This window comes from Acinonyx jubatus, chromosome X (assembly GCF_027475565.1).
Source record: "Acinonyx jubatus isolate Ajub_Pintada_27869175 chromosome X, VMU_Ajub_asm_v1.0, whole genome shotgun sequence".
Lineage (NCBI taxonomy): Eukaryota > Metazoa > Chordata > Mammalia > Carnivora > Felidae > Acinonyx > Acinonyx jubatus.
The window spans coordinates 3,506,842-3,533,725 of record NC_069389.1 but is presented as its reverse complement, the minus strand read 5'-3'; the positions used below and the strand labels follow the sequence as shown (position 1 = coordinate 3,533,725).

At 41.7% G+C, this 26,884-nt stretch overlaps 1 protein-coding gene across 2 annotated transcripts in view; it reads left to right on the top strand.

The window, feature by feature from the left end:
* The window catches only part of NLGN4X (neuroligin 4 X-linked), a 272,162-nt gene that overhangs the window by 147,301 nt on the left and 97,977 nt on the right, over positions 1 to 26,884 (top strand). Inside the window, exons 3-4 of one of the 2 annotated variants that reach the window (XM_027050607.2) lie at positions 183 to 242; positions 4,906 to 5,058. In XM_027050607.2, the coding sequence (XP_026906408.1) occupies positions 183 to 242; positions 4,906 to 5,058 (213 nt within the window). The remainder of the gene's footprint in view (positions 1 to 182; positions 243 to 4,905; positions 5,059 to 26,884) is intronic. The other variant, XM_015065842.3, reaches the window with a different exon arrangement.

The following is a 26,884-nucleotide window of genomic DNA, read 5'->3' as shown; positions in this document are numbered from 1 at the left end:
ATGCATTTTGCATCGACCCCCTACCTCATTTTTTTTGAAATCCAAATGTAACAAATTTCAACTTTTTGTGTGACATTTTTTTCTTTTACTGGGTAGTATCTCTCTTCTGGTTTTTTTGCAAACCTGTTGTTTTTGAATTCTCTTTTTTTTTCCCTTTATTTTCCTTCTCATTATGACCCCAGGAGCCAACACAAAGAAAAACGCAGATGATATAACCAGTAATGATCGTCCTGAAGACGAAGGTATTTTTTGTTTTTTCAAAGCTCGACCCTGATGCATGATTTTATATCTCTCTCTCTATTTTTTTTTTATTTCAACCTCTTTTTCCTCCCCTTCTCTGAAACGAGTACACTTTTGTGTGCTTTTTTTATTTTCTTCTTGTTTGGAAACCACTGTGCTTTTTAATCTCAATGACCCTGTCGCTGAATGCAAACCACCCATAAGAAGTATAAACGTTTCTAAATATGAAGTGAGTTAATAAAAAAATGTTATTTACAAGGCATCGTATGTTTTTCTTTTCCTTTTTCCTTTTTTCCCCCCTTTTTTTGGCTTGGTCATAAGAAGAGAAAATGAAATTTTAGCACATGCATGTATACTTTCTTTTCTTCCTTCCAAAGTTATTTGTAAGTTAATATTGTATTTTGGAGATTTGGTTTTCTTAATTCCTTTTACGAGCTGCCAAACTCTGTGAGACACCTTCGTAGAACTTTTTGGGTGTCTGGCATTTCTGGTTTTGGTTGTTTCTTTTTCTTTTTTTTTTTTTTTCTTTCTTTCTTTTTTTTTTTTTTTTTTTCTTTTAAATATCCGGATTCACAGTTAAGTTTCAAAGAATCTTCTCTGGCTCACAGTGAAATACATGACAAAGTGTTTTAACAAGATCTTGTTTCTCTGCTGCCTGCCTTTTAGCAGCATTTAAAGGGGGGTGGGGTTGGGGGGTAGGAAGCAGGGATAGCAAAGATGTGAAAAATGAAAAGGTCAAAAACCTACATGTCTATCTTTTCCTTTCCAACACCAAGGCTGTTTTGAAAGCTTTTTTGTTACCCTCCCCCCCCAAAAAAATGTTTGGTTGCCGTGGAAAGTTGTTGTTTCTTGAAGGATTCCAAGTTGCTGGACAGATCAGCCACTGGAACTAAACTGATGCTTTTTAAACTCTGGAAGAGAGTGGTCTCTAACAACCAGGACCACACTGTACCTGTACCTTCAGCAGAACAAACAGTGTCAAAGAGACAAGACAGAAAGTCCCAGATAAGTTGCCAGGGAGACTCCATTTCTGCCGTCCAAGTAGGAAAGTGCACGGACCTCTGTGCATTTGCCTTACAGGGCAAAGGCCCTTGAGGAACATTTGGGTTTTGGGGGGAAACACAATTCGAGGCACAGAAGCGGATGATGACAGCAAGGAGTCCCTGGTGGTGCCGTTTAATCAACTTGGGTCCAAGAAGTGGGTCCAATGCTGGTTTCACACCTGCTCTTGTCTTAACATTGTTATTATTTAATTATTGTTGTAACTCCCGTGTGTTTCTAGGGCTGTCCCTACCTCTCTTCGCAAGATATTTTCCGCAAGATCTTTTCCGATGGCCTTAGAATAGCTCATCCCGCACCTGACTCGCACGCCAGCCTCTCTGTTGTGGCGGGCCCCAGAACGCCTGCCATTTTATCTGAATCCAAAAACGTATTAATAAAAATTTAAAAAGATTGTATTAGATCATGTGAAAAGAAAAAAAAAGAAATGTATTAAAACAAAAAAAGTTAAAAATTTAAAAAGATTCTATTAGATCGTGTAAAAAGAAAAAAAAATGTATTAAAACAAAATTTTTTTAATTTAAAAAGATTCTATTAGATCGTGTAAAAAGAAAAAGAAATGTATTAAAACAAAAAATTTAAAAATTTAAAAAGATTCTATTAGATCATGTAAAAATGAAAAGAAATGTATTAAAATTTTTTTAATTTATGGGGCGCCTGGGTGGCGCAGTCGGTTAAGCGTCCGACTTCAGCCAGGTCACGATCTCGTGGTCCGTGAGTTCGAGCCCTGCGTCGGGCTCTGGGCTGATGGCTCAGAGCCTGGAGCCTGTTTCCGATTCTGTGTCTCCCTCTCTCTCTGCCCCTCCCCCGTTCATGCTCTGTCTCTCTCTGTCCCAAAAATAAATAAACGTTGAAAAAAAAAAATTTAAAAAAAAATTTTTTTTAATTTAAAAAGATTCTATTAGATCATGTAAAAAGAAAAAAAAAGAAATGTATTACAACAAAAAAAAATTAAAAAGATTCTATTAGATCATGTAAAAAGAAAAGGAATGTATTAAAACAAAAAAAATTTAAAAATTTAAAAAGATTCTATTAGATCGTGTAAAAATAAAAAGAAGAAATGTATTAAAAATTTTTTTAATTTAAAAAGATTCTATTAGATCATGTAAAAAAAAAAGGAATGTATTAAAACAAAAAAAATTTAAAAATTTAAAGATTCTATTAGATCGTGTAAAAATAAAAAGAAGAAATGTATTAAAATTTTTTTTAATTTAAAAAGATTCTATTAGATCATGTAAAAAGAAAAAAAAGAAATGTATTAAAACAAAAAAAATTAAAAAGATTCTATTAGATCATGTAAAAAGAAAAAAAACAAATGTATTAAAACAAAATAATTTAAAAATTTAAAAAGATTCTATTAGATCATGTAAAATGAAAAAAAAGAAATGTATGAAAACAAAATTTTGTTTTAATTTAAAAAGATTCTATCGGATCATCTAAAAAGAAACAAAAAGAAAATGTATTAAAACAAAACCCAAAACTTTTTTTTTTTTTTTTGGGTTCTCTTACACCAGCCAGGGATATAATTTCCTCTTACTCTGCATCTCTTAGAGCATTTTTGATTCTTAGGATCTGTTTTCCCAATGCTCGAAATGCAACTTTATTCCCCTTAAAATGCCCCCTAGTCACTGAATACCAACACCCTGTGATATATATTTTTTGACTTTGAATTAACAGGGCATTCGTTATTTATTACTCTTCAAGTTCACGAGAACCTTGTTCTATGCCTTTGGAAAGCTTAGAGATGTTAACCTAGCATTTTCTCTGAGAAAACCCCTTCAAGTAGCCCTTCCAAGTCTCTACCACGTCCTGTTCCACAGTGGACCGCCCAACAGCCTGCACCTGCTAAAAGAAATAAGGGGAAAACCAGCAAATCAGGAGCCAGACACAGGAGTACGTGGTTCAAAACCCAACACCTTTCCAAACACCCGTGTGTTTCAGAATTCCACGTAGCGCTTGATGAACAAGGGATGAAGAAAGCATTTTTACGTATATTTGAATTTTATTTGAGAAAATAAGATCGGTTCGTCTGCTATCCATTCAGGATCTGCAGGGACATGGCAGCATGACACTTTTTTCTGTATTTGACTGTGACCAGTGGGTTTCTCGAGCCGCCTTCCTGAGGCACCCAATGAACTCATTTTGAGATTGTGATCAGAATTCATTTTATTAGCAGCCCCCCTCATCCAAATGATAGTGATTCATTTCCTTAAAATTCCTTTCTTGAGATATCAAAAGCGTCTTGCTGAAGGAGGAGAAAAAACACTTGACTGAAAAAAAAGGTGACAATAAATGTACATTGGATACATTTGGGTTTCTTTTGATGACAGACAGATATATACATTATTTACACACACCTATGTGTATATATCTATGGATACATGTAGAGAGATATTCAGAAATAATTGTAAAAGGAATCAGTGTGATACATTAAATGTAAACTTAAGGACCGATTTTAAAAGGTGATTTAATCAATACCTGTTCACAAAGCAGGCTCCACAAATGGACAGATGGTCTCTGAATTCCTGTCCTCACAGACCATTGTGAAACACTGTTTTTACATCATTATGAAATAAAGCCACAAAGTCATTACCAAGGGTGCCCAGTGGTTGCAGATCTCAACTGGGGTTCGTATCCCTCTGAAAATAGATTGCATGTCAATCATTTCATGTTGAGGTGGGAGTCTTGTGTCATTTCTATTACATCTGTTTCCATTTTTTTTTTTAATTTTTTAATGTTTATTCTTAGACAGAGACAGAGACAGAGGAGACAGAGCGTGAGTGGAGGGGGGGCAGAAATAGAATGAGACACAGAATCCGAAGCAGGCTCCAGGCTCTGAGCTGTCAGCACAGAAACCTACGCGGGGCTCAAACTCGTGAACCTTGAATTCATGACCTGAGCCAAAGTCGGATGCTGAGCCCACTGAGCCACCCAGGCGCCCCTTTCATTATTGTTACTTAAATATGTTGAGATATTTATCGCAGTCAGCAAACTAGAACAAAGACCTTTGCTCGGACATCTTGTTTTGCCCTGTTTTCAGTTTTACACGTTTCTGTTCTGTTGATAATTTTTAACCGTTTACTTGGAGTTTGCTACATTCAGCCTCACTGGTTCTCATGTATTCTCATGTTTCAGTTAAAAATGCATCTGTAGGCTCATCTCTGAATAGAGAGGTAAAAACAAATGCTCTTTTTGAAGCAGATTGCACACTTCCCGAGATGATGAAACTTATTACGCCGTGTGCTTCTTGAATAAGTCACCTTTTAGGAGTTGAGCACTGTTTAGGAAGTAAGCATTTCATCAAAATCTTCTAGTTTCTAGTGTTTTAGGTAGATACAGAAATGTACATAGGCGTTCATATTACTCCAGATGTCCGTGCGCTTCTCAAAAATACCATTTCTGTGACTAGAAAAAATGATAACATTGAGCAGTTTTCTTAGGCAGTCTTACGATGGTGTATGTAATTCCACATAGATGCATGGTTGATTGCAGTCCAAAGACGGAAGAACATAATAATCCGTGCCCTTTGTCTGTTGCATAGTATCCGTTCGTCAGTGTGATTTTTTTTTTTTTATTCTATTTCCTTACTTGACTTTCTATTTCCAGACATCCATGATCAGAACAGTAAGAAGCCGGTCATGGTCTATATCCACGGCGGGTCTTACATGGAGGGCACTGGGAATATGATAGACGGCAGTGTGCTGGCCAGCTACGGCAATGTCATTGTGATCACCATTAACTACCGGCTGGGAATTCTAGGTGAGTGATGGCATCGGGTAAATGTGCAAGGGGCGGTGACAAAGTGGTGCTTTTTACTGTGTGGGAAGTAGCTGATCTGCACTGTGTTACTCCGATCCTTGGAAGGTTCTATTTCCCTGGGCTCGCGGCAGGAGAGGTTTGGTCGTCTTTTTCCGGCATGCAGCTTTTCATCGTTGAATTGTGTTTCGGGGAACCCCTATCCTTCCTCCAACAAAGGCAGACTCCAAGGTCCCAAATTAAAATCAAATGTTACTCAAGCGCATTTCTATCTTTGGGCCAAATGAATACTTTCTGGGCATCACAGTCCTGTAGAGGGAACTCATTTGCTGATGGGTGATCCTTCGGGAAGCAGTGACGATGGAGGGCCGTAGATGGTAGATTTCTTTACTTGTCTTTAGCTTGGGGGCTGGAAAATCTTTCACCTAATTCCTTAACTGATCATCTGTGAGCGTTGTGCCTCTTTGGCGGGGTTATAATGACTGTTGTATTTGCACACAATGGAGTTTGGCTCTCACTTGAATTTTGCAACAGTTTCTGATTTACCGTAAAGGGTGAGGGCATGGAAATCCACCAGTAAGAGCTCTCCATGGTTTTGCTGTTTATTTCCTTTTCCCCACTGGGGGCTTGGAAAAATAGATATTTGGGGTGGGCTCTATTTTGAGATTTATCTTCTTTTGTAGTTTTGTCTACCGTTGTACATTTCACGACTAATATTCCTAGGCGTACATGAAAACGTTTGTTTTTAAGACGATAGAGCGCGTAAACGGAGCTCTGCCGAACAAAATCTGTGGCTGAAAATGTTCTCTCCAAAGGGACAAATATTACCAAGAATATTTTATTTTCACCTTGATGTTTTCATGTTATTTTGAGCATTTTTTTTTCATTTACATGTGAAAACATTTCACCTAGGAAAGACCCCTGGAGCTGGGAGGGTGGGGGGGTGGACAGTGGTAGAAATGCATTTGTAGTTTACAAATGCAAATCACCCACAGATGTTTGCAAAGTTGAGCCTTTTGGAGCGTTGATAAAGTCCTCAAAATTCCCCGTTGGTTTTTGCACATGAAAGAAAATAAAAAGCATTAGCTTCAAGAACCCTCTCGTTTTTATGATTTCATTTCGTTTTCTGTTTTCATAGGTCCTCTGAGCCAGGTCCTTGTAGAATCATTGTAGTTAACATCACATCCCCATGAGTGCCTGCATTTCTGAACATTTTTTCAGCCGTTTCTGGGTAGTTGCTTCTGCCGCTAGTCCTTGAAACAGGAAATCGTGTTTCTTGGTCTCTTACAAAAGGTCCATTCTGACATAGAGGTGGAGGGAGGATACAACGTGTCAGCACAGTGCATATAGTCTTTGCGAAGAGGGCATTGTAGCATCATCAGACCGAGCACGGAACCCTGGGCTCTGTTTTCTGAATGAAGCAGTGCCCATTGAACAAGCTTTTGCTTCCGTGGAGTAACAGAATGTTCTCTTGGGTGCATGATGCGTTGATGTTCCTTAAAACCTTAGATTTGAAAGGAAATCGATTTTCTCCCCCTCTGAAGCCCAGCTGTGGGATGTAGCTCCATTTACATGGTGACCCCTTATCAGTTTGGCATGTTTGTGAAATTATGTGCAGATCTGGGAAATGCTGTGGGATTATGCACACACACACACACACACACACTATATACACATGTAAATGTGTATATATATTTATATATGCATGTACGTATGCACACACATATGTACACATTTATACATGTATACATACGGATCTTTTAAGCAAAAGACAAAAGTTTGCTTCTAAAATATTTCCCGTTGAAAGACATTAAGTCCACGTTTTGCTCCCGAGAGTTAGAAAAGAACTCGCGGTGGCAAAACAGAGAGCTGTAGTGGGCGACAGAGAAATCAAAGAATCAATTTAGCATCTCTGTGCCGGTCTATTTACAGTGCACGAATGAGCTACTGTGGAGACGCTGCGAAGGCCACAGACCCCCTTTTATTTGCTGGGGTGAACCGTGCCAGCTTGGCCGATTATACAGAGTGCTAGAGATTCTGAAATGTGACTTAGTTTATCTGTCTTTACCACGGATCTTGCGTTTCTTCCCGACCCTCTTCAAAACTGTTAAGGGACCCTTCCTTTTAGCTTGCAGGAAGCCGGCTATTTTCGGTGTTGAGAAATATTTTTAAACCATTGCCGTCCGGATATTTAAAAAGATGATCCGATAAAACGGCACAACCGTGCGTGGGGACGAACGTTCTAATTAGTGCTTTTGATACGGAGAGATATGTTTTTCGCAAAACGTGGAAATATTGAGTTTCCTCTTCAAAGAAGCCATTAGTGCATAAGTGCTCTTTTTCTGTCTAAGAAATTGGAAAAATATTGTTTGATAGTATTGTTTTTATGGAGTAATAAATGTTGTTTTCCCACCCAAAGGAGGAGGGTTGGACCACAGGAATTACGGCATACACAGGAGGCTGTGCATGGAACGAACACAGATTTCAGCATGAGGCTTTAGGTGTGAAATCTCATAGCCCAGTAGTGGCAACAAGGACACCGAATCACCTTATAATTTCCATTCTTACTAATACCTGTGGACAACATATGAATATCAATGTTGCTCTACACGTGTAATCGCAGCTGGCGAAACAATGTAATCACTAGTATGTATCAAATGCCGCCCCCTAACCTGAACCTTAATTAAAAAAAAAATAATGATTAGAAGACACTTGTGTTTTGGAATATGGATGTTTTCTTTACTCATGACTGTGTGGCACAGTCTTGCCAGCCATTGGCCATATAACTTGTTATCTAGTCCAGGATGCGTTGAGAGCTGTTAATATGCTATTGATACGCTGGAATGAAGCCAGGCAAACTGGTACGTATCATCAGAACTGGAAGGTCATTATTTATGTCTCCATGAAGTCTAGTCATTGGACTCGTCTTCCATTTATTTTCCAAAAAGATGCTCTTTTATAACCATATCTCCTCTTCTGCTCTGCACCTTGGTCATTAGGAAGGCATACATATCCAAGACTTGAGTTCCATCACATCTGCCTCTTATTTATTTATTTTTTCATGACAAGCGTCCAAAGACCTTAGACATAAAAGAGAAGCTCCTGACGAATGCCTTCTGATGGAAATACCCGGAATGTATTTATTTGTGGCTCTTAACCTCTCTATTCACTCATTCATTGTCTCCACTTTGCCTTTACATCTTGAATTAGTTCATTCTCCCACCATTTAAACATTCATTTGAATTTACCTCCCATGGTATCACTCCCTTTTGGGGAGTGATTCACCTGCAATTTGAAGCCTCATGCATGCTTTAAATTATTTTTGCTTTACAACAGTCTGACTTCTATGCTTTAGTACCCACTCATCGAGAACCTGTGGCTGGCCAGCCATGGATGGCTGTCGTTGCTCACTTAATCCTCACCACGCCCATTGGATGGGTTTGCTTTTACTTTACTTACAAGAAAAGGACATGTAGAGGTGAAGGGTGAAGGGTTGACTCCCAGCGATACCCTTTGTGGGGATCAGTGCTGGGCTCCCAGCTCAGGGCTGAGAGAAGCCTCAACTCTGTACTTTTTCCACTAAGATCCCACCTCCAGGCTTTCCTGTCTGTATTAAGCATGAATCAGGTAAACTACAGAATGAGTTTGGAAACCGATGTAGCTTCTATAATTACGCAAAAAAAGTCAGATGTGCTTATTAGTTGATCTAGATACAAAATTATGATTACGATGCTTACAGTTAGGTGCCTCCAAGTGGGTCTTGATTGCTCGTTCGTTATCATGGTGCACGGTGAGGGTGGTATTCACCCCAGCAGCACCATCGATGGATCACAGCAAAGCTCTTCGGTGCTGTAGATCTAATGATTTATATAAGGGCCAGTTGGGTGTGGGATTGATTGGTATTGCCCATTCGTTGCCTATCTGCTGCGTGCTGCCCATAATGGAGTCCATGCCACTAAGCCAGTTGGTGACTTCAACAGATTTCTCGCCTGACAGGTATTCTACGGTCTTAGCAAACATTGCCCATAGATTTATATAACTGACTTTTTCAAGGATTCAAAAAAGTATCAGAAACACCTGCTTGTTTCTCAGGTGTTGTAACTGGTGTAAAATTGTTGCCTCAGGGAAGGTTGCGTAGGGGTTATCCTGAAGTTGTCTTTAAGGTGAGTAATTGCGTAAGTTCATTCACACGCAGTGACATCATGGCATTGAATATAACACAGAAATGGTTTGAAGTAAAGGCAGTGTACTTGCAGAGCAAATATTCACACGCTTTGGGGTGCCTGGGTGGCTCAGTTGCTGGCACTCAAGTGTGGCTCAGGTCAGGATCTCGCGGTTCGCGAGTTCAAGCCCCGCGTCGGGCTCTGTGCTGACAGCTCGGAGCCTGGAGCCTGCTGCAGATTCTGTGTCTCCCTCTCTCTCTTCCCCTCCCCTGCTCACACTCTGTCTCTCCCTCTCTCAAAATAATAAATAAACATTAAAATAAATCAATAAAATTCACAGGATTTGAGCCGTATGCCTGCTATGACGGTGTGTCCACCTTCATGGTTCTCGTCTCCTTTGTGGGGTCTCGATTTCCAGCTGAAATGCGGGGTAGGTGGGTGGCATTTGTAGGCAGCTCTTTGACATCAGCCAGAGGACTCTCGCCATCATCCATTTGATACGTTGGTGTTCTATGTCTGATTCCAGTCCATAAAAGGAGTCTGGGAATCACTGGGGCAAAGGATTGATACATTCCTGTAAAGAGCTATGGTCTGAATTACATATTGTGTGCATTGTGCACGAGCATTTTACATCCATGATACTTTGGTGGGTCCCTATAACACGCCTTAGACACCTCTGCTGAAAATGGTAAGCTGCTGTACCCAGGATACATCTCCTTTTTTGGGGAGTTTATTGGTTGCTGTTTGCTAATGTCACTGTTTTATTTTTTTTTTCTTAGACACTCTGTTGTCTTTGGTTTGTTTTTATCTCTTACTAAGGATTTTGGTTTGCTTTTTATTTTAATTTTTTAAAGTCTATTTATTTTGAGACAGGTGGTGGTGGAGCAGGGGAAGAGAGAGGATCCCAAGTAGGCTCTGTGCTGTCAGCACAGAGCGCACTGCTGGCCTCGATCTCACGAACTGTGAGATCATGACCTGAGCTGAAATCCAGAGTCGGATGCCTAACCGACTGAGCCACCCAGGCGTCCCTTAAGCATTTTGTTTTAAATTACAAATGGAACCCATCTTAAGATCAAGTCAAAAGTTCATACACGTATCTATAAAGGGAAACGATAATCTGGCCCACTTTGAGGATCTCCTCGTCTTGCTGCTGCCCTCCTAACTCGCGTTATATTCTCCCTCTTTACGGGTTTGCCCTGATTTGATTTCCCACTGGAAGTGTTGCCATTCTGTGTCTTAGAAACCATGCATTGCTAAGCCGCATTTTAAATGCCACATAGGGGCACCTGGGTGGCTCGGTCGGTTGGACGTCCGACTTTGGCTCACGTCATGATCTCGTGGTTCGTGGGTTTCAGCCCTGCTTCAGGCTCTGTGCTGGCAGCTTGGAGCCTGGAGCCTGCTTCGGATTCTGTGTCTCATTCTCTCTCTCTGCCCCCTCCCGCTCACACCCTGTCTCTCTCTTTCTCTCAAAAATAAACATTGTTTTAAAATGCGGTGAAAAGTTCAGGGCGTCGAGAGGAAAAGTGAGGTGTTGCATTTAGAGAAATATACATAATCTTAGAGAAGTAAAGGAATATGGGAGAAAATGGCGAGAAATGGGATCTGGAGGTGAGAGGAATTATGTGGGACCACTCAAAACCAGGATATTGAAAGTCGGTGGTAGAAAGGAACAAGCTCTGGGTCTCCCTGCTGCACTGCTTGCCCATGTGACTCTCTAAGATGGGCTGGGATGTGGACGGATGTGTATACTGCAGGTAACACAATCGTAGGATGCGTACATTGCTCAAAGGAGGGTTGGCCTTGCCTCTTCTCTGTGCCAAAATTTATGCAAAATAGAAAAATCAAGAAATGTCCTCCCTCCCCCGAAGAAAAATACATCACCTTCTGTTGTCTTCATCAGTAGGTTTCGATGCATCTAATAACCCACTTGGAAACACCATAATCGGGTCTTTGTTATTGCTGGTGTGGAACCTGAGCTCTGGGAGTAGACAAGTTCATGGCCCTGTTCTGCCCTTGGTGACCATTGGCTTGGACTTTCCTCTTCTGCCTGCCTTTCAGGTGGCTGAAAATGCCCACTGCATTGATTTGATGCATTCAGCAAATAAGTTAGAGGCATCGTGTAAGAATAAAGTCCTGTGTTTGGGACTTCAGAGGGCCCTGGGAGCAGATCTGGAAGGCATTGCCGTGGGGTGGAGACTTTGTAACCAGGAGGATGAGTATGAACAAGGGAGACAGGTCCCTTCTGTTGCAAGCTGCTGGGTCCATGGAAGAATAAGACGTCTGTGGCAAGTGTAGACACCCAAGGATATGAACGGATTTTTTGAGGGGTGAAGAAAATCATGGTTGAGAGAAATCAGAACCAAAGACTTTTCACTTTTAATCTCAAATGAGCCTGACTATGACCAGCCCGTGCCACTCTACGGAGAATATACTTGATCCTTTAAGAATGATTCAGGATTTCCTCAAGGAAGATGGAATTTTAGATCCGTGTGCATCGCCATTCTTGGAAATCAAGGTGTTAGGACACACTTGATTGAAGAACCTATTAAGTAAATACAGTAATTGCTGCTTAACTGATTGCAGAGGACTGTGTAAGCTTGAGTTAACAATTGCATGGGGTAACCCTTGAAAACTGTCCCTTCCTTGGAATGTTTGCATTCAGAACAGAGTCCTTTTCTGATTATTAAGTCAAAAAGAAGACACATTCTTTCTTTTGCAGGTTTTCTTAATTTTTCGTCTCACCCAGCGTATGAACATGAACGGTTGACTCTTTTCAGTTGTTTTAGGTAAAGTGGCTGCTGTCTTTATTGGGAAAAGGAACACAGGCATCCTTCTACTGACAAGGAAAACAGTGATGGGCATTTGGGTACGGGAGAAAGGTAGGAATTTTTCCAAGGAGAAGCATTGAACCTGAGGGTCAGAATGCATTAGCTTGATTGGACATGGCTGGGAATTCAGATTCTGCTGATGATTGTGTCAGAGAAATGGGTTTTAAACAATCCCTAACAAGGTAAATACCTCCATAGTTCTCCTGTATCTTGACTTCCTTCCCTTCGTATATTCAAGGAAGTTAGTCCTTCCAAGTCACATAATGGAAAAATCTCCCAAAGGCAACCTGAGGGGGACATTTAAAGACCCCTAAGGCGGAAACGCTTCATGACCAAAAGAATCTGGCCTGCAGATCAGTTTTTGTTTATTCTGCCTTTTGCCTGAACACCTCCTTTACAAGAAGTGTGGAAGGAATGTACGCATCTATACCTAGCCCGCGGCAGGGATACCCCGGGGTGCCCTATTCTTGATGATACCTTCCTATTTTTTCCCAATCACATGTCAAGAAGTCACTGGCTTTGTGAAAATGACCCTAGCAGATGCAAGGTGCAGATTCAAAGTCAATTTCTCGGGAAGAAAAATCTCACTCAGATACCGCGGCTGTCTTGTAGATTTAACAATGAAAATGTATTTCTCAAATAAAATCACCTTGGAACATGTTGCTTAGGTATGTTGAGCCTAATGCTTAGGACAGTGTATCTTTTATTTAAAAACAAAAAAACACAATAGCTTTTTGAATGAAGTGTGCATTTCCCAGTATAAAAGAATCAGAAATATTCTAGAACACTGCATGGAACCATCCTTTGGCCATTAGATATGGATGAGCTAAAATCTTTATGCAGGTAAATCAGTCGCAAGGCTCTGGTGATTCTGTTAATAATATGACACTGGATGAACTATATTCATTGCATTCAGTACTACAGCTTTTATTATAGGTTCAGATATTACGGAGGGAAGGCTGTGTCTTGTGAAATGTCCTGTGAAACAGTCATGAACAGGTGGGTAGCATAAATGCATTATAAAGAAGTGCATTTTAGGGTGCCTGGGGGCTCAGTGGGTCAAGTGTCATGATCTCATGGTTCGTGGATTTGAGCCCCATGATCGGCTCTGTGCTGACAGCTCAAAGCTTGGAGCCTGCTTTGGATTCTGTGTCTCCCTCTCTCTCTGTCCCTCCCTCACTTGTACTCTGCCTCTGAAAAATGAATAAAAATGTTAAAAATTTTTCAAAAAAGAAATACATTTTGAGGGCACCTGGGTGGCTCATGCGGTTAAGTGTCTGACTTGATTTCAGCTCAGGTCATGATCTCATGGGTTGTGAGTTCAAGCCCCATGGTGGGCTCTGCTGATAGTGTAGAGCCTGCTTATGATTCTCTGTCTCTCCCTTTCCATCTGCCCCTCCCTTGCTCTCTGTCTCTGTCCCTCAAATATAAATAAATAAACTTAAAAAAAAAAGACACACATTTTGGTATAGACAGAGGTATGACCTGGCCTCCTGGAAAAACATCATCAATTCTACCCAGTGTAACTAAGAGTTGTACCAGAAGTGAGAGAACAGTTTTCGAAAGAGGAAATATTTCCAGTTTGGATTGAGCAACAATTTCTATCATTCAGAATGACCCTGACTCTTTACTAAAATACCCTGATAATGGTTTAGATGACTCTATTCCTCTTTTTTATTAATGATGTGCCCCATATACAGACACATACACACACGCATACACACACATATATATACACATACTGTATACAGGTATGTGTATATATGTGTATAATAATATGCCATATTTATATATAAATATTTTATTTAAATTTTTTAACGTATGTTTATTTTTGAGAGAGAGACAGAGCGCAAGCAGGGGACAGGCAGAGAGAGAGGGAGACACAGGCTCCAGGCTCCAAGCTGTCAGCACAGGGCCCGACACGGGGCTCGAACCCACCCACCGTGAGATCATGACCTGAGCTGAAGTCGGATGCTTCACTGACTAAGTAAGCCACCCAGGCACCCCCTATATATAAATATTCTTTTACTCCATCCTCTGCTTTCTGAACACACAGAAGACACCCCACTGGAGTGCCTGTTTTCCGTTCGTTTCTGAACCTCTGAATATCCTTTCCCCTCACTGCTATCTCTGTCCCTCCTAAGCATCTACCTATATGAAAGTCCTCTAGAAATATGACTGATGGTTTTCTGGAGAACTTCTTTATTAAAAACCATGCATGGATGTCACATCTGAAAGCATCCTGAGCGAATGCTATGTTGTCTCTGCTTTCTCCGCTTTTTCAATGCGCTAAACATATTTCATCAGAACAGAGTGATAGTAACATAGGTGTATTCATCCATAAAATATTACTGAATTTCACAGTTAAAGATTTGTCCAGTTTATGTGTATTTTGTGTTAAACTCGATCATTTTTTTAAGACCTCGTTTTTCCCCTTTACCTGTAATGTGGTAAAATGTTCTATTTTAAGAGAAAAATGATTGTAAAGGCTTTTTTTTCTAAGAAAGGGGACAAAAGTCAGGGCTCCTGGTGGTTCAGTCAGTTAAGTGTCCTACTTCTGCTCAGGTCATGATCTCACGGTTCGTGAGTTTGAGCCCCACATTGGGCTCAGTGTTGACAGCTCAGAGCCTGGAGGCTGCTTCAGATTCTGTGTCTCCCTCTCTCTCTGCCCCTCCCCTGCTCACACTCTGTCTCTCTCTATCTCTAACATAAATGAACATCAAAAAAATTTCAAATAGTGGTCCATTGTATTAATATGATGCACTTGGTTTATTCAGTCATCTTTTGGTGAGCATATTTTGGTTGTCTCCCCTTTTTGGATATTATGCATAAAGGTGCCTTAGATACTGATGTACATACAAGTTTTTGTGGGATTCTACGTAAGCGTTTCTCTTGTGTATATACCTAGTAGTATGATACCTGGTCCATATGATACTCGGTTTAACGATATGAGGAACTTCCACTTTCTTTCCAAAAGGGGCTGCATTGGTACCAGCATAAAGGATGTAGTCTCACCAACACTCATTCACATCTGTCTTTTTAGTAGAGCCATCCTAGTGGGTGCAAAGAGGTACCATATTTGATATGCATTTCCCTGAATGGTAATGATGTTGAACATCATCTCATGTGCTTATGGGCCATATATCTTTCTTGGAGAAATGTCCATCCTTTGCCCATTTTTATTGGGGGACTCGGCTTTTATTGAGTTGTTAAAAGTTTTTTCTTTAAGTTTGTTTATTCATTTTTGAGAGAGACAGAGATAGCATGAGTGGCAAATGGGCAGAGAGAGAGAGAGAGAGAGAGAGAGAGAGAGAGAGAGAGAATCCCAAGCAGGCTCCACGCTGTCAGCACAGAGCCCAACGTGGGGCTCAAACTCACGGACCATGAGATCACGACCTGAGCCAAAATCAAGAGTATTGCAAATCCTGTATCTGATAAGAAATATGTATTCAGAATATGTTACTAAAATAAAAAAAACTTTTAGGGGAGCCTGGGTGGCTCAGTCGGTTGAGCGTCCGACTCTTGATTTTTGAATATTAAACCCAACCTGCCTCCTGGAATAAATCCCACTTGGTCATAGTGTATAATCCTTTTTATATGTCTCTGGATTCGGTTTCCTGGCATTTTTTTGAGGCCTTTTACATCCATATTCATAAGAAAGATGAATCCATAGGTCTGTTTTCTGGTGATGCCTTCATCAGCTTTTGGTATCAGGGTTCCATTCTCCTCACTGAACGAGTGGGAAGTGTCCCCTGCAGTTCATTTCTGTAAAGAGAGTGTGAAGGATGGGTGTTAATTCCCCTTTAAACAATTGGTAGGATTCAGCAGGGAAGCCATCTGGGCCTGGGATGTTCTTTGAGGAAAATTTTTTCCTTACTGATTCACTTTGTCTACTTGTCTACATTTCCTCGTCCGTCTTTGGAGCTCCTTTGCCGGTAGACATTCAGCGCCTACCTGGAAGGTGATGGTGCCTCACTTCCCACCTCTTACGCTGGTATTTGCACTCAGTTTTCATTCCCATCCTTCTACCCATATCCACAGCATATTCCCCCTTGAAATTGCCACCAAGACTTTCAAAGGAAAAGACTCCATGTTACTCATAAAACTCACCGCAAAGAGGGAAGCCTGCACACTCTTTGTGTCTCTTGTACCATTTACGTGTCTGAAAACTTTGTCCTCACTTTCACACATCCACCGCTCTGTATAATGACCTCCTGGCATGTCTCGAGCCCAGTGCCATCGCCCCCCGTCCCCCCAGGGCAGAGACTTCCGTACCTGTCAAGATTGTGTAACCATTGCACCGACCTGATTCCTGGATGTAAGAACGGGCAAGGTGCACCCAGAATAGACAAGCATCTGAGGGTCTACAAATATGGGTTCCTTTCCACCACGTTTACCGTAATTGGGGATTTCATCCTGATACTGCAGGCTTGGAAATGTAAATCTGTGAGCAGTTGATGCATATATCGGGGGAAGACCAGCATTAACCAAACTGCAGTGCAGATGCAGTCATTGACCGGGAGTCATAAAGCCCTTCATAACTATCCACAAAACATTGATAAGCAATCCTTCAGCTGTGAGTTGGCAAGCACAATTCACAAGGTGTTGTAGGCATCCCTAAATTTAAATTTTACAAAAATGAGAGGGGGAGAAAGAGACTTGTTTGTGTAAAGTGTAAGTGGTAAGACACTTTTCCACGCCCTTACAAAGATAGCTTTGCCACGGAAAATACAATAGTGGATTTCGTTCAGGGGCACCTGGGTGGCTTAGTCAGTTCAGCGTCCAACTTCGGCTCAGGTCATGATCTCACGGTTCGTGGGTTCAAGCCCCACGTCGGGCTCTGTGCTGACAGCTCACAGCCTGGAGCCTGCTTTGGATTCCGTGTCTCCCTCTCTCTCTACCCCTTGCCTGCTCACAGTCTGTCTCTCTCTTTGTCTCAAAAAATGAATGAACATTCAAAAAAAATCGTGGTTTTCATTCGTTCATTGTTTCTTTCATTCAGTAAATGTATACTAAAATCCTAAGGTTTTCCACATGGTACTGGGAATAGGCTAGTGAAGAAAAAAGACAAAAATTCCCGAGCACGTTCCCTTTTTATTCCAGTGAGGAGGCCATAAAAACCAGACACACACCATAAAATGCACAGTATCATACAATATGGTGACTGCTATGGATAAATATTTAGCATGGAAGGCTGCTAGATTGGTTCTGTTTCATAATTCTTATACCTCTGCTCAAGTTCATCCTGTTTGGTTTCCGTTGATTCATAGAGCAGCCTTCTTTCCCTTAATCTCACCTCCTGCGGAAGCATGTAGCCTCTCACGTTGGACTGATGTTTCTTCTGTGCACTTAAAAGTATTGAGCAGCGACCCTGGCCTCCACATGGTAGCTGCCAGGCACCTCTTCCAAGTCCCAATGGTGACCACCAAAAATGCCTCCGGTCCCCGCTCAGTGTCCCCTGGTGGACAGAAGCAGAGCAGAATTGGCTTTTTGCTCCCTGTCCCTCAACTCATTTGGAACGTGTTGTATACGGTTTTGTTCCCTCCTGCAGACAACGTTTACTTCCTGTAACCGGTTTCCAAGCTCCTTGAGGGCCGGGGTCATAGCGGATACTGCCTTTTGTCTTCTGAGCGTCTACCAGAGAATAAACACCTTCTGGATGATTAGCGGTTGCCGTGCGTTTAGCTCCAAATTGCAAATTGGAAGCTAATTAATAAAGGAGAGAATATATTGATTTGAACAACTTTTTTTTTATTGCACTAGGAGTGAACTCCTGGTTGTCAAATTCTACGAATGCCTCATTTTGTGTAAGCCATATGTATTTCCACTTGTTACGTTCACCAGCTGTTCCTTTTTCCCACATATTGAAAGGTTCCATTTTCCTGGATACATCTACTGATGCTGGTGTGACGAGTTCAGGATGTATCTTCCTAATGTGTGACTTAGCTTGAAGACACACAAGTTTATGTTCGTGGCATGCATTTGATCTTGAATGGAAACATAAGCTTAAAGAAACATTTGAAAATTTGCATATCCTTATATTTTTTATCAGGCTTTGAGATTTGTAAAAACAAACCAAACCAATAGAGCTCCATGATAGAGATTTTCTCTCTTTGGCTCTTTCTGTGGGTATTTTCTTAATTTAAAAAAAAATTTTTTCTTAATGTTTATTTATTTTTGAGAAATAGAGACAGAGCGTGAGTGGGGGAGGGGCAGAGAGAGAGGGAGACACAGAGTCCAAAGCAGGCTCCAGGCTCTGAGCTGTCAGCACAGAGCTCAACGCGGGACTCAGACTCCTGAATCCTGAGATCATGACCTGAGCCAAAGTCAGGTGCTTAACTGACTGAGCCACCCAGTCACCCCTTTCCGTGGCTATTTTAAACAAAGCTGGTAAACAAGCAATAATTGTGATTTTTCCCTAAACTGGCTTAATTTTTTTTTTTTTTTTTTTTTTGCAAATGGCTGGCAAGTTTCTTAAATAATCCTAAAATCTCAATGTATTAGTTTTCTAGGGTGGCCATAACAAATTACCAGAAAATTGGTGGCTTAAAACAATGGAAGTCTGTTCTCCCACAGTCTAAGATCTAGGCGGGCAGGACCACTGAGATCCAGGGGGCAGGACCACTGAGATCCAGGTGAGGCAGAGCTGCTGAGATCCAGGCAGGACCACTGAGTTCCAGGAAGAGCAGGACCACTGAGATGCAGGCAGGGCAGGACCACGGAGATCTAGGGGGACAGGACCCCTGAGATCCAGGGGTGACAGGGCTGATGAGTTCCAGGCAGGGCTGCTGAGATCCAGGCAGGGCAGGACCACTGGGATCCAGGCAGGGCAGGGCCTTTGGGATCCAAGCAGGGCAGGGCCACTGAGATCCAGGAGGGGCAGGACCCCTGAGATCCAGGGTGGGCAGGACCACTGAGATCCAGGCGGGGCAGGACCATGCTCCCTCTGCAGGCTCTAGGGAAAGGTCCTTCCTGCCTCTTCCAGCTTCTGGGCTCCAAGTGTCCCTGGGCTTGTGGCTGCATCCCTCCCGTCTTGGCCTCCATCTTTACATGGCTTCGCCTGTGTGCATCTCTCCTCTTATAAGGAAACTGGTCATTGACCTTAGGGCTCACCTGAATTCAGGATGATTTCCTCTCAAGACACTTAATGGATAACATCTGCAAAGACCCATTTCTAAGGAAGGTGGCATTCTAAGGCTCCAAGGAGGCATGAATGTTTGGAAGACAGCATTTAACCTGTGTTCCTACCTTTCTCAACTGGGTCATTATCTCGATATTGTGGGTGGGCACAGGGGTATCCAGTGTTTGCATCGTTGTGTTGGGATGCCACCGTATGCAACCTTGTCTTTCACTCACCACCACCCTCATGGAACATCCTAGGACTTCCTGTGACTTCACCTCCTTCCTCCTTCCTCTTCGCTTTCCAATAATGTAGTCAGTCGTGCAGTATCTAGAAGTGTCTCCTCTGAACCTTTAAAGCGTCCCCACTAGTATTAAAAGCAGCAGAAGCATTTTTCCCGGGACACAGCTTCTGCCTTTGTGCCAGCCACGTGTGGGGCTGCGTCTGATATCTTCAGTTACAAAGCTGTAAACATAAAGCGAAAACTATCACTTTGCTCTGTTCTTTGCGCCTTTTCCGTATTATGAAATCCAATTACGAATGCTCCTGAATGCCTTATCTGGGGATTGCAAGTTGGCCACAGGCAACATCAAAACGCAGGTCCTGAAGATTAATGTACAAGATTAATACAGGGTTTTAAAAAGGAACTGATTCAAATCCATCTGAAGGGTTGGTTTTTTTTTTTAATTTTTTTTTAATGTTTGTTTATTTTTGAGAGAGACAGATATGAGCAGGGGAGGGGCAGAGAGAGAAGGAGACACAGAATCTGAAGCAGGTTCCAGGCTGTAAGCTGTCAGCACAGAGCCCAACACGGGGCTCGAACTCACGGACCGTGAGATCATGACCTGAGCCAAAGTTGGATACTTAACCGACTGAGCCACCCAGGCGCCCCAGTTCTATATATTTCAACTGCACAGCGCACACGGTTAAGGAGAAGGTGACACTATTTTTTTTTAAAAGAAAACCTAAAGAATGTCAGTAGTCTGAAGGTAAAATATAATTTAAAAAGGGGGTCATAGTGTTATATTGGGCTATGTCAACCCAAGGGGTTCCTGAAGCTTCTAACCCCTGACCCAAATATCACCTGTTGCCAGATTGGAATCCCAGCCTCACAGCGTTTCCATGTCAGTATGCACATGTGATATACGACGTAACTTAAGTCCCCAAACATCTTCAGGAACATGACACCAGATTTCAACGGACTCCAGAGTTTTCTGGTTTTAAAACCCAACTCCTGCTCAACCAGGAGGAAATTGGTGTGGCTTTGCCTTGAGGGGTGGAAAAAGAAAAGGGTGCCTTTGCCTACTTTTCCTGGTTATTTCTGGCTCCACCCTTCGTGCCCAATGCAATGCTGTTTTTCCTGTCCCCAGGATAGCTTGTCCTGTGTCTCTGAGAAGAGCTGACCTCTGCTTGTGAGGGAGACTTTTCCTTCCATCCAAATGGATGGCGTCCATTTAACTAGCACATTGCAGCAACTTTTCTCTTTATTCCGTCCCATTTTATACTTTAACCGTATATGTGCTGTCTGCACACCTCTGAGTCCAGAAGGAGGGGCTGCATTCATTATCAGTGAATATGTTTTCCTGTGTACCTATGGTGTGCAAGACAAACATTTGTCCGGGATGTTAAAGGGTCTAGTTTCTGGGGCACGTGGGGGGCTTAGTCGGATGAGCGTCCGACTTCGGCTCAGGTCACGATTTCGCGCTTCGTGGGTTCAAGCCCCGCATCGGGCTCTGTGCTGACAGCTGGGAGTCTGGAGCCTGCCTCAGATTCTGTGTCTCCCTCTCTCTCTGCCCCTCCCCAACTTGTGCTCTATGTCTCTCAAAACTAAACAAACATTAAAAAAATAAAAAATGAAGTGAAATAAACATTTAATTTCTAAGTCCCCTGTCACACATTGAACACAAATTCAGGTTGAGTTCATACCTTGTGTCAGCCTTGTCACACATAGTCCATGATTTAGGGAAGCTCCCAGCCCAGTGTAGCAAATAAACACAGATCCTATTACTTCCTTCCAAGTCCCTTAGCCACTTAGTTGTATATGTTCCACATCCTTTAAAAGGAGTGAGTGACCCAAATCCAACAGATTCCACTATAAGAAAATAGAATTGCGTGTATTCCATTTTGGCTTCTCCCGTCCTTTCCTTCCTAGAGTTTTGGTTCATACTAAGTTGAATTAGTAACTGGTGTTTCTTGCCAGGGCGCTGGCAGGGCTTGGTGGTGACCTAAGTGTACATTCAGTGGTTTTTGTGTTCAAAAGCTATGACTCAGAGAACACTTCCAGGGTCTCAGTTTATTCTCCTAGTCATTTCTGACATGGTCCATGAGAGACGTGGGATTTTTTTTAAGCCCCATACTACTTTTCACTTAGACATGTCAGACATAAGATCAGTAGATAGTCCTTTATTAGAATCCTCCTTCTGCAGGTACAAAGTTTCTCATGACTGTGATCCTGATGTGTGAATCGGCCATTTGCTGTAAGAAACTCGGGACTTTAGTCTCCCAATGACAACGTATGCCTTCCAACCATGATGAAAAGTCATTTCAGATCATGCCACTTCTTGGTGACGTATGTTAAGTGAGCTGCACATATTTCCGCCAATTCTGTCTCAACAGAAGTCTATATTTTTCTTTTCACACTGTTTAGTCTCCTTTATACAGTTCACATAGGAACTTGGGCTTGGTTAAAGACTCCCACTGATTTCACTTGATAGTGTTGCAGACATAAATCTTTCTGGGCTTCAGAAGCAAGGTTGAGAACATTTTCTCGTTCAGGAGTAAAGGGATTCATCTGGAAGTCATTTCACAGATAAGATCCAGGCATGCTGTGGCAGGAGATCTCTCTGGATCAAATGTTCCTTTAGCCGTACTTAAATATGATCTGAGTCAGCACTCTATATTTAATAAATGCTCCGTGCATACCAAGTGTTGAAGCTTAGCTCTTCAGACACGATGCGTAGGTCAGACTCACCCCATAAACTTGTAGAATGCACAAGACGCGGCATGAATAACAAATGCTTGCTGGTACCCAACTGTGTTCCCAAATGGAATTGATCTTTGCTCTTGGAATTGAAACGTCCATCTGACCTAAAGAGAAGGAAAGATCAGACTGAAGAAATTTTGCTGACTTTATTGTTTGTTCAGTTCCCTAGACGGGAATGAGGAAACCATAATGCTATTAACATGATTTACTGAAAATCACATTGTAATTGACACTCTAACAAAGACAGAATTTCTCAAATAATATTTTTCTAGACCTGTTTTAGAAAGATTTCAACGGATGGCAAGAAAGTTAAAATGAAAACAGCAAAAACCTTCAGCTCATCATTAACTATTATAGTAGTTTTGGTATGAAAACCTATTAGGATTTTTTTAAAAGTTAAATAGTTTAAGTACCTTGCAAATCATTAAAATATTAAAATTTCTATTCTTTAGAAATTGTTTAAATGTTCATTTATTTTTGAGAGAGTGCGAACAGGGGTAAAATTTATATTCTGTAAAGACCAAACTAACCAGTCTCTTTATGATGACCATTGCTTGTGTTTTCTATGGTAAAATTATCAAGGAAAAAACATTTCTCCTTTTTATTTTTTGCCTTTTTAAAAGGGCTACGGTACATGGTTAAACCTTAATAGGAAAATCTATTCTTTCAGGCATTTCATAATGATGCGAGCACTAAAAGCAGTAATTATAATGACAGTTCCCCCTTTTCACCTAGTTCCTAGATCTTTGCTTGTGATGTCCCACTCAATCCTGTGTAAAGGGAAGGTGCCATTTTCTTTCCTTTACCAGACATTACTCCCAGGCTCAGAGAGGTTGAGCACAATCCCAATGACAGTCTTGCTGGTCATCTTTGGATATATGATTGGAATCCACATAGTTTAACTGCAGAGCCACATGCATAACCATTAGCAGGACTTGTTACCTTAGGGAGGAGAGAGAGAGAGAGAGAGAGAGAGAGAGAGAGAGAGAGAGAATGGATAGATGGATATACGGATGGATGGATGGATGGATGGATGGATGGATGGATAGATATGATGGATGGATGGATAGATAGATAGATAGATAGATAGATAGATAGATAGATGGATAGATATGATGGATGGATGGATGGATGGATAGATAGATAGATAGATAGATAGATAGATAGATAGATAGATGATAGATATGATGGGTGGGTGGATGGATGGATGGATGGATGGATAGATATGATGGATGGATGGATAGATAGATAGATAGATAGATAGATAGATAGATAGATATGATGGATGGATGGATAGATAGATAGATAGATAGATAGATAGATATGATGGATGGATGGATAGATAGATAGATAGATAGATATGATGGATGGATGGATAGATAGATAGATAGATAGATATGATGGATGGATAGATAGATAGATAGATGGATAGATATGATGGATGGATGGATGGATGGATAGATAGATAGATAGATAGATAGATAGATGGATAGATATGATAGATGGATGGATGGATAGATAGATAGATAGATGATAGATATGATGGATGGATGATGATAGATAGATAGATAGATAGATAGATAGATAGATAGATGGATAGATATGATGGATGGATGGATGGATAGATAGATAGATAGATAGATAGATAGATAGATAGATAGATATGATGGATGGATGGATAGATAGATAGATAGATAGATAGATAGATATGATGGATGGATAGATAGATAGATAGATGGATAGATATGATGGATGGATGGATGGATGGATAGATAGATAGATAGATGGATAGATATGATAGATGGATGGATGGATAGATAGATAGATAGATGATAGATATGATGGGTGGGTGGATGGATGGATGGATGGATGGATAGATATGATGGATGGATAGATAGATAGATAGATAGATAGATAGATAGATAGATATGATGGATGGATGGATAGATAGATAGATAGATAGATAGATAGATAGATAGATAGATATGATGGATGGATGGATGGATAGATAGATAGATAGATAGATAGATAGATAGATAGATAGATGATAGATATGATGGACGGATGGATGGATGGATAGATATGATGGATGGATGGATAGATAGATAGATAGATAGATAGATAGATAGATAGATAGATGGATGATAGATATGATGGATGGATGGATAGATAGATAGATAGATGGATAGATATGATGGATGGATGGATGGATGGATGATAGATATGATGGGTGGGTGGATGGATGGATAAATAGATATGATGGGTGGATAGATGATAGGTAGATAGGTAGGTATGATGGGTGAGTGGATGGATAGAGAGAGCGAGAGAAATCACCTTATTCTATAACCGTAGAGAATCTTCTGCCCATTCTCTAATTAGTCGTTTGCCTTAATACCACAGTTCTGGAAGATGTGTGAGTTGTGCAGCATGGTTTAATGGTAGTGATAGTGTAGTGTCAGTGATGATGTTGATGCCCATGATTTGGGCTGTGTTAGTTGTATGTTATGATTAAGTGACATGTCAGCATTTGAGAGAGACTTGGATTGCCAAGAGAATGCTGAGTGAGACGTCCTCGCCAAGTTGACTAATTCTGGATGGGCTTACAACCATCGGTGAAGACCCATTGACTGTGTGGGTAGAGACCTGTTTTCTTATCCCCAGCACTCAGTAGGGATGCAAATAGTGGCTAACACGTTCCTCCAGAGGCTATGACTGGGAAAATATCACACCCATCATCCGCCTGGTAACTTTCAAAAACGTCCCACTGTACCTTTATTTTCCCAGCTGATATATCTGTGGTCTTCCAACAGAAACTACTAGATGCACATATCTCTTTGAACAACGTTGGCTTTATTGACTCTTTGCAACAAGTGTGAGAATGCACCCTGTGTGGGGTGCTTAGTAGGAAGGGGTAAGAAGTCCTTCTAGGATGTAGGCTTCTCCTAAGTGACCTTAGGGAGAATCCCAGGAAGTGAGGCATGGCTGTGCAGTGCAAAGTCTGAAGAAGTGAGGGTAATTCTAGGGTTGCTTATGTAAAAGGAGGAAAAATTAGATGAAAGCTGATACCATACTGGGCAAAGAATCGCTGAGCGTCGTTCAGAAGTTTTGCGTGATGTAGCTGTTCCATGAAATATTTATCTTCCGCGGGAGACCACCACAGCCTGGGATTGGGCTGAGCCAGCTCCCAGCCACACTGGCATGGTAACCCCTGGCCCGCAGCCAAGTGAACGGGCTATTTTTCTCTTTCTCAGGTAACCAAGGATTAAATGCACCAGATAACGCGGTCCAAATTACACAGAGGGCACGAGGCAGCACTGATATCTCAACAAAATGTAGAATGGGGTCTAGACTGTGAACTTGCAGCTTTTCTCTAGGAACCTGAATGCCAACATATTTGTTGCAGAAACGAGATGTCGTACACGGCCAGCACATTTTCCAGTGGGATCTAATTTTAATCAGGCACAGCCGTAGAATGTAAGGAAGCTGAAGGAGAGAGCCGTGTCACTGGCAGGTGGGAGACGCTCTGTGGCTGGCCAGCGGGTGCCATCTTTCTTCTAGGGTTGAGGGTATGGAGAGGATGGGAGCCCTCCATGTACAGCCTGCACAACCTCTTCCACGGACCTTACTTGGGTGGGGACGGCCAATAGCAGTGTCTTTAACTTTTTGATCTTACTGTTGTATTTTCTGTGGCTGATTGTGACCTGTCCACGCTGCGCCATTTGTTCGATTTTGTGGCCAAGCCTTCCCGCCTTGAAGGTGCCGGATTCAGTGCCGAACACTGGCTTTCCCCCTGCAGCTGAATTCCACAGACCAATCTGTCACTCCCCTTTCTGGTTTCCACGTAATGACAGCTAGGACTTGCCAGCCATGCAGAGGAGAAGGGTCTGAACTCATCAACAGGCACTACATTTACAAGCCAACGTGTTCTACTCCTGGAACCAATATTGCTCTGTACGTTACCTAAAACAGAAAAACCCTAAGGTATCCATTCATGTGCATTTCTCCCTGGATTTGAAGAGCACGATGAAATGCAAAGAAAAATGCAGACAAAGGACAGTCTTTGCAACCTATTTGAGGTCATTAAGCCTGGATCGCACAGATTCAGCCTCACTTCCTCCAATGCCTGGGATTCTGGCTTTTGAGAGCCAGAGGCGTCTGCAAAGAAACTTTTCTTGATCCCACATGTGAATGCTGTGTTCTCTTGTTCCTGATGAGTGAGTGCATGTCATTTTGGGATGAGGTTGTAGGAAAGGCAAGAATATCATATTGTTGTTGTTTTTTTTTTAGTTATTCTCATGTGCTTTTTTAAATAACAGTATGTCTTAAGTTTGTCAAAATTACTTTTCAAGATTTTAAGAGACCCAGTTTGAAAAACGAGCTGATTGACAGCTTTGTCTCTTAGGTCAAGAGCTTTATACCTCGGCTCCTGTAGGTGGATAACTAATCCTGTGGCATTTCAGTCACCTTTAAATGTTTGGAGAGTTTTACAAGAGGCCATGAACAATGGGGCCGATGATGGCGGAGACCAGCCATGCAGCCATTCAAGCTGCAGAAGTGCTGCCGGGGCAAATATGACTAGTGAGCAAAGAGTGGAAAGATGTGTGTGTATTTCTCCTCTTGTGGAAGGAACTGCTTCTGATTAACCAGGAGAGAGAGACGGTGGCAATCACAGCTGGGTCAATACCATCTTGGTGCCTGAGTGGGTTTTCCTTTGCTTCAAAGCTCAGGGCTTCAA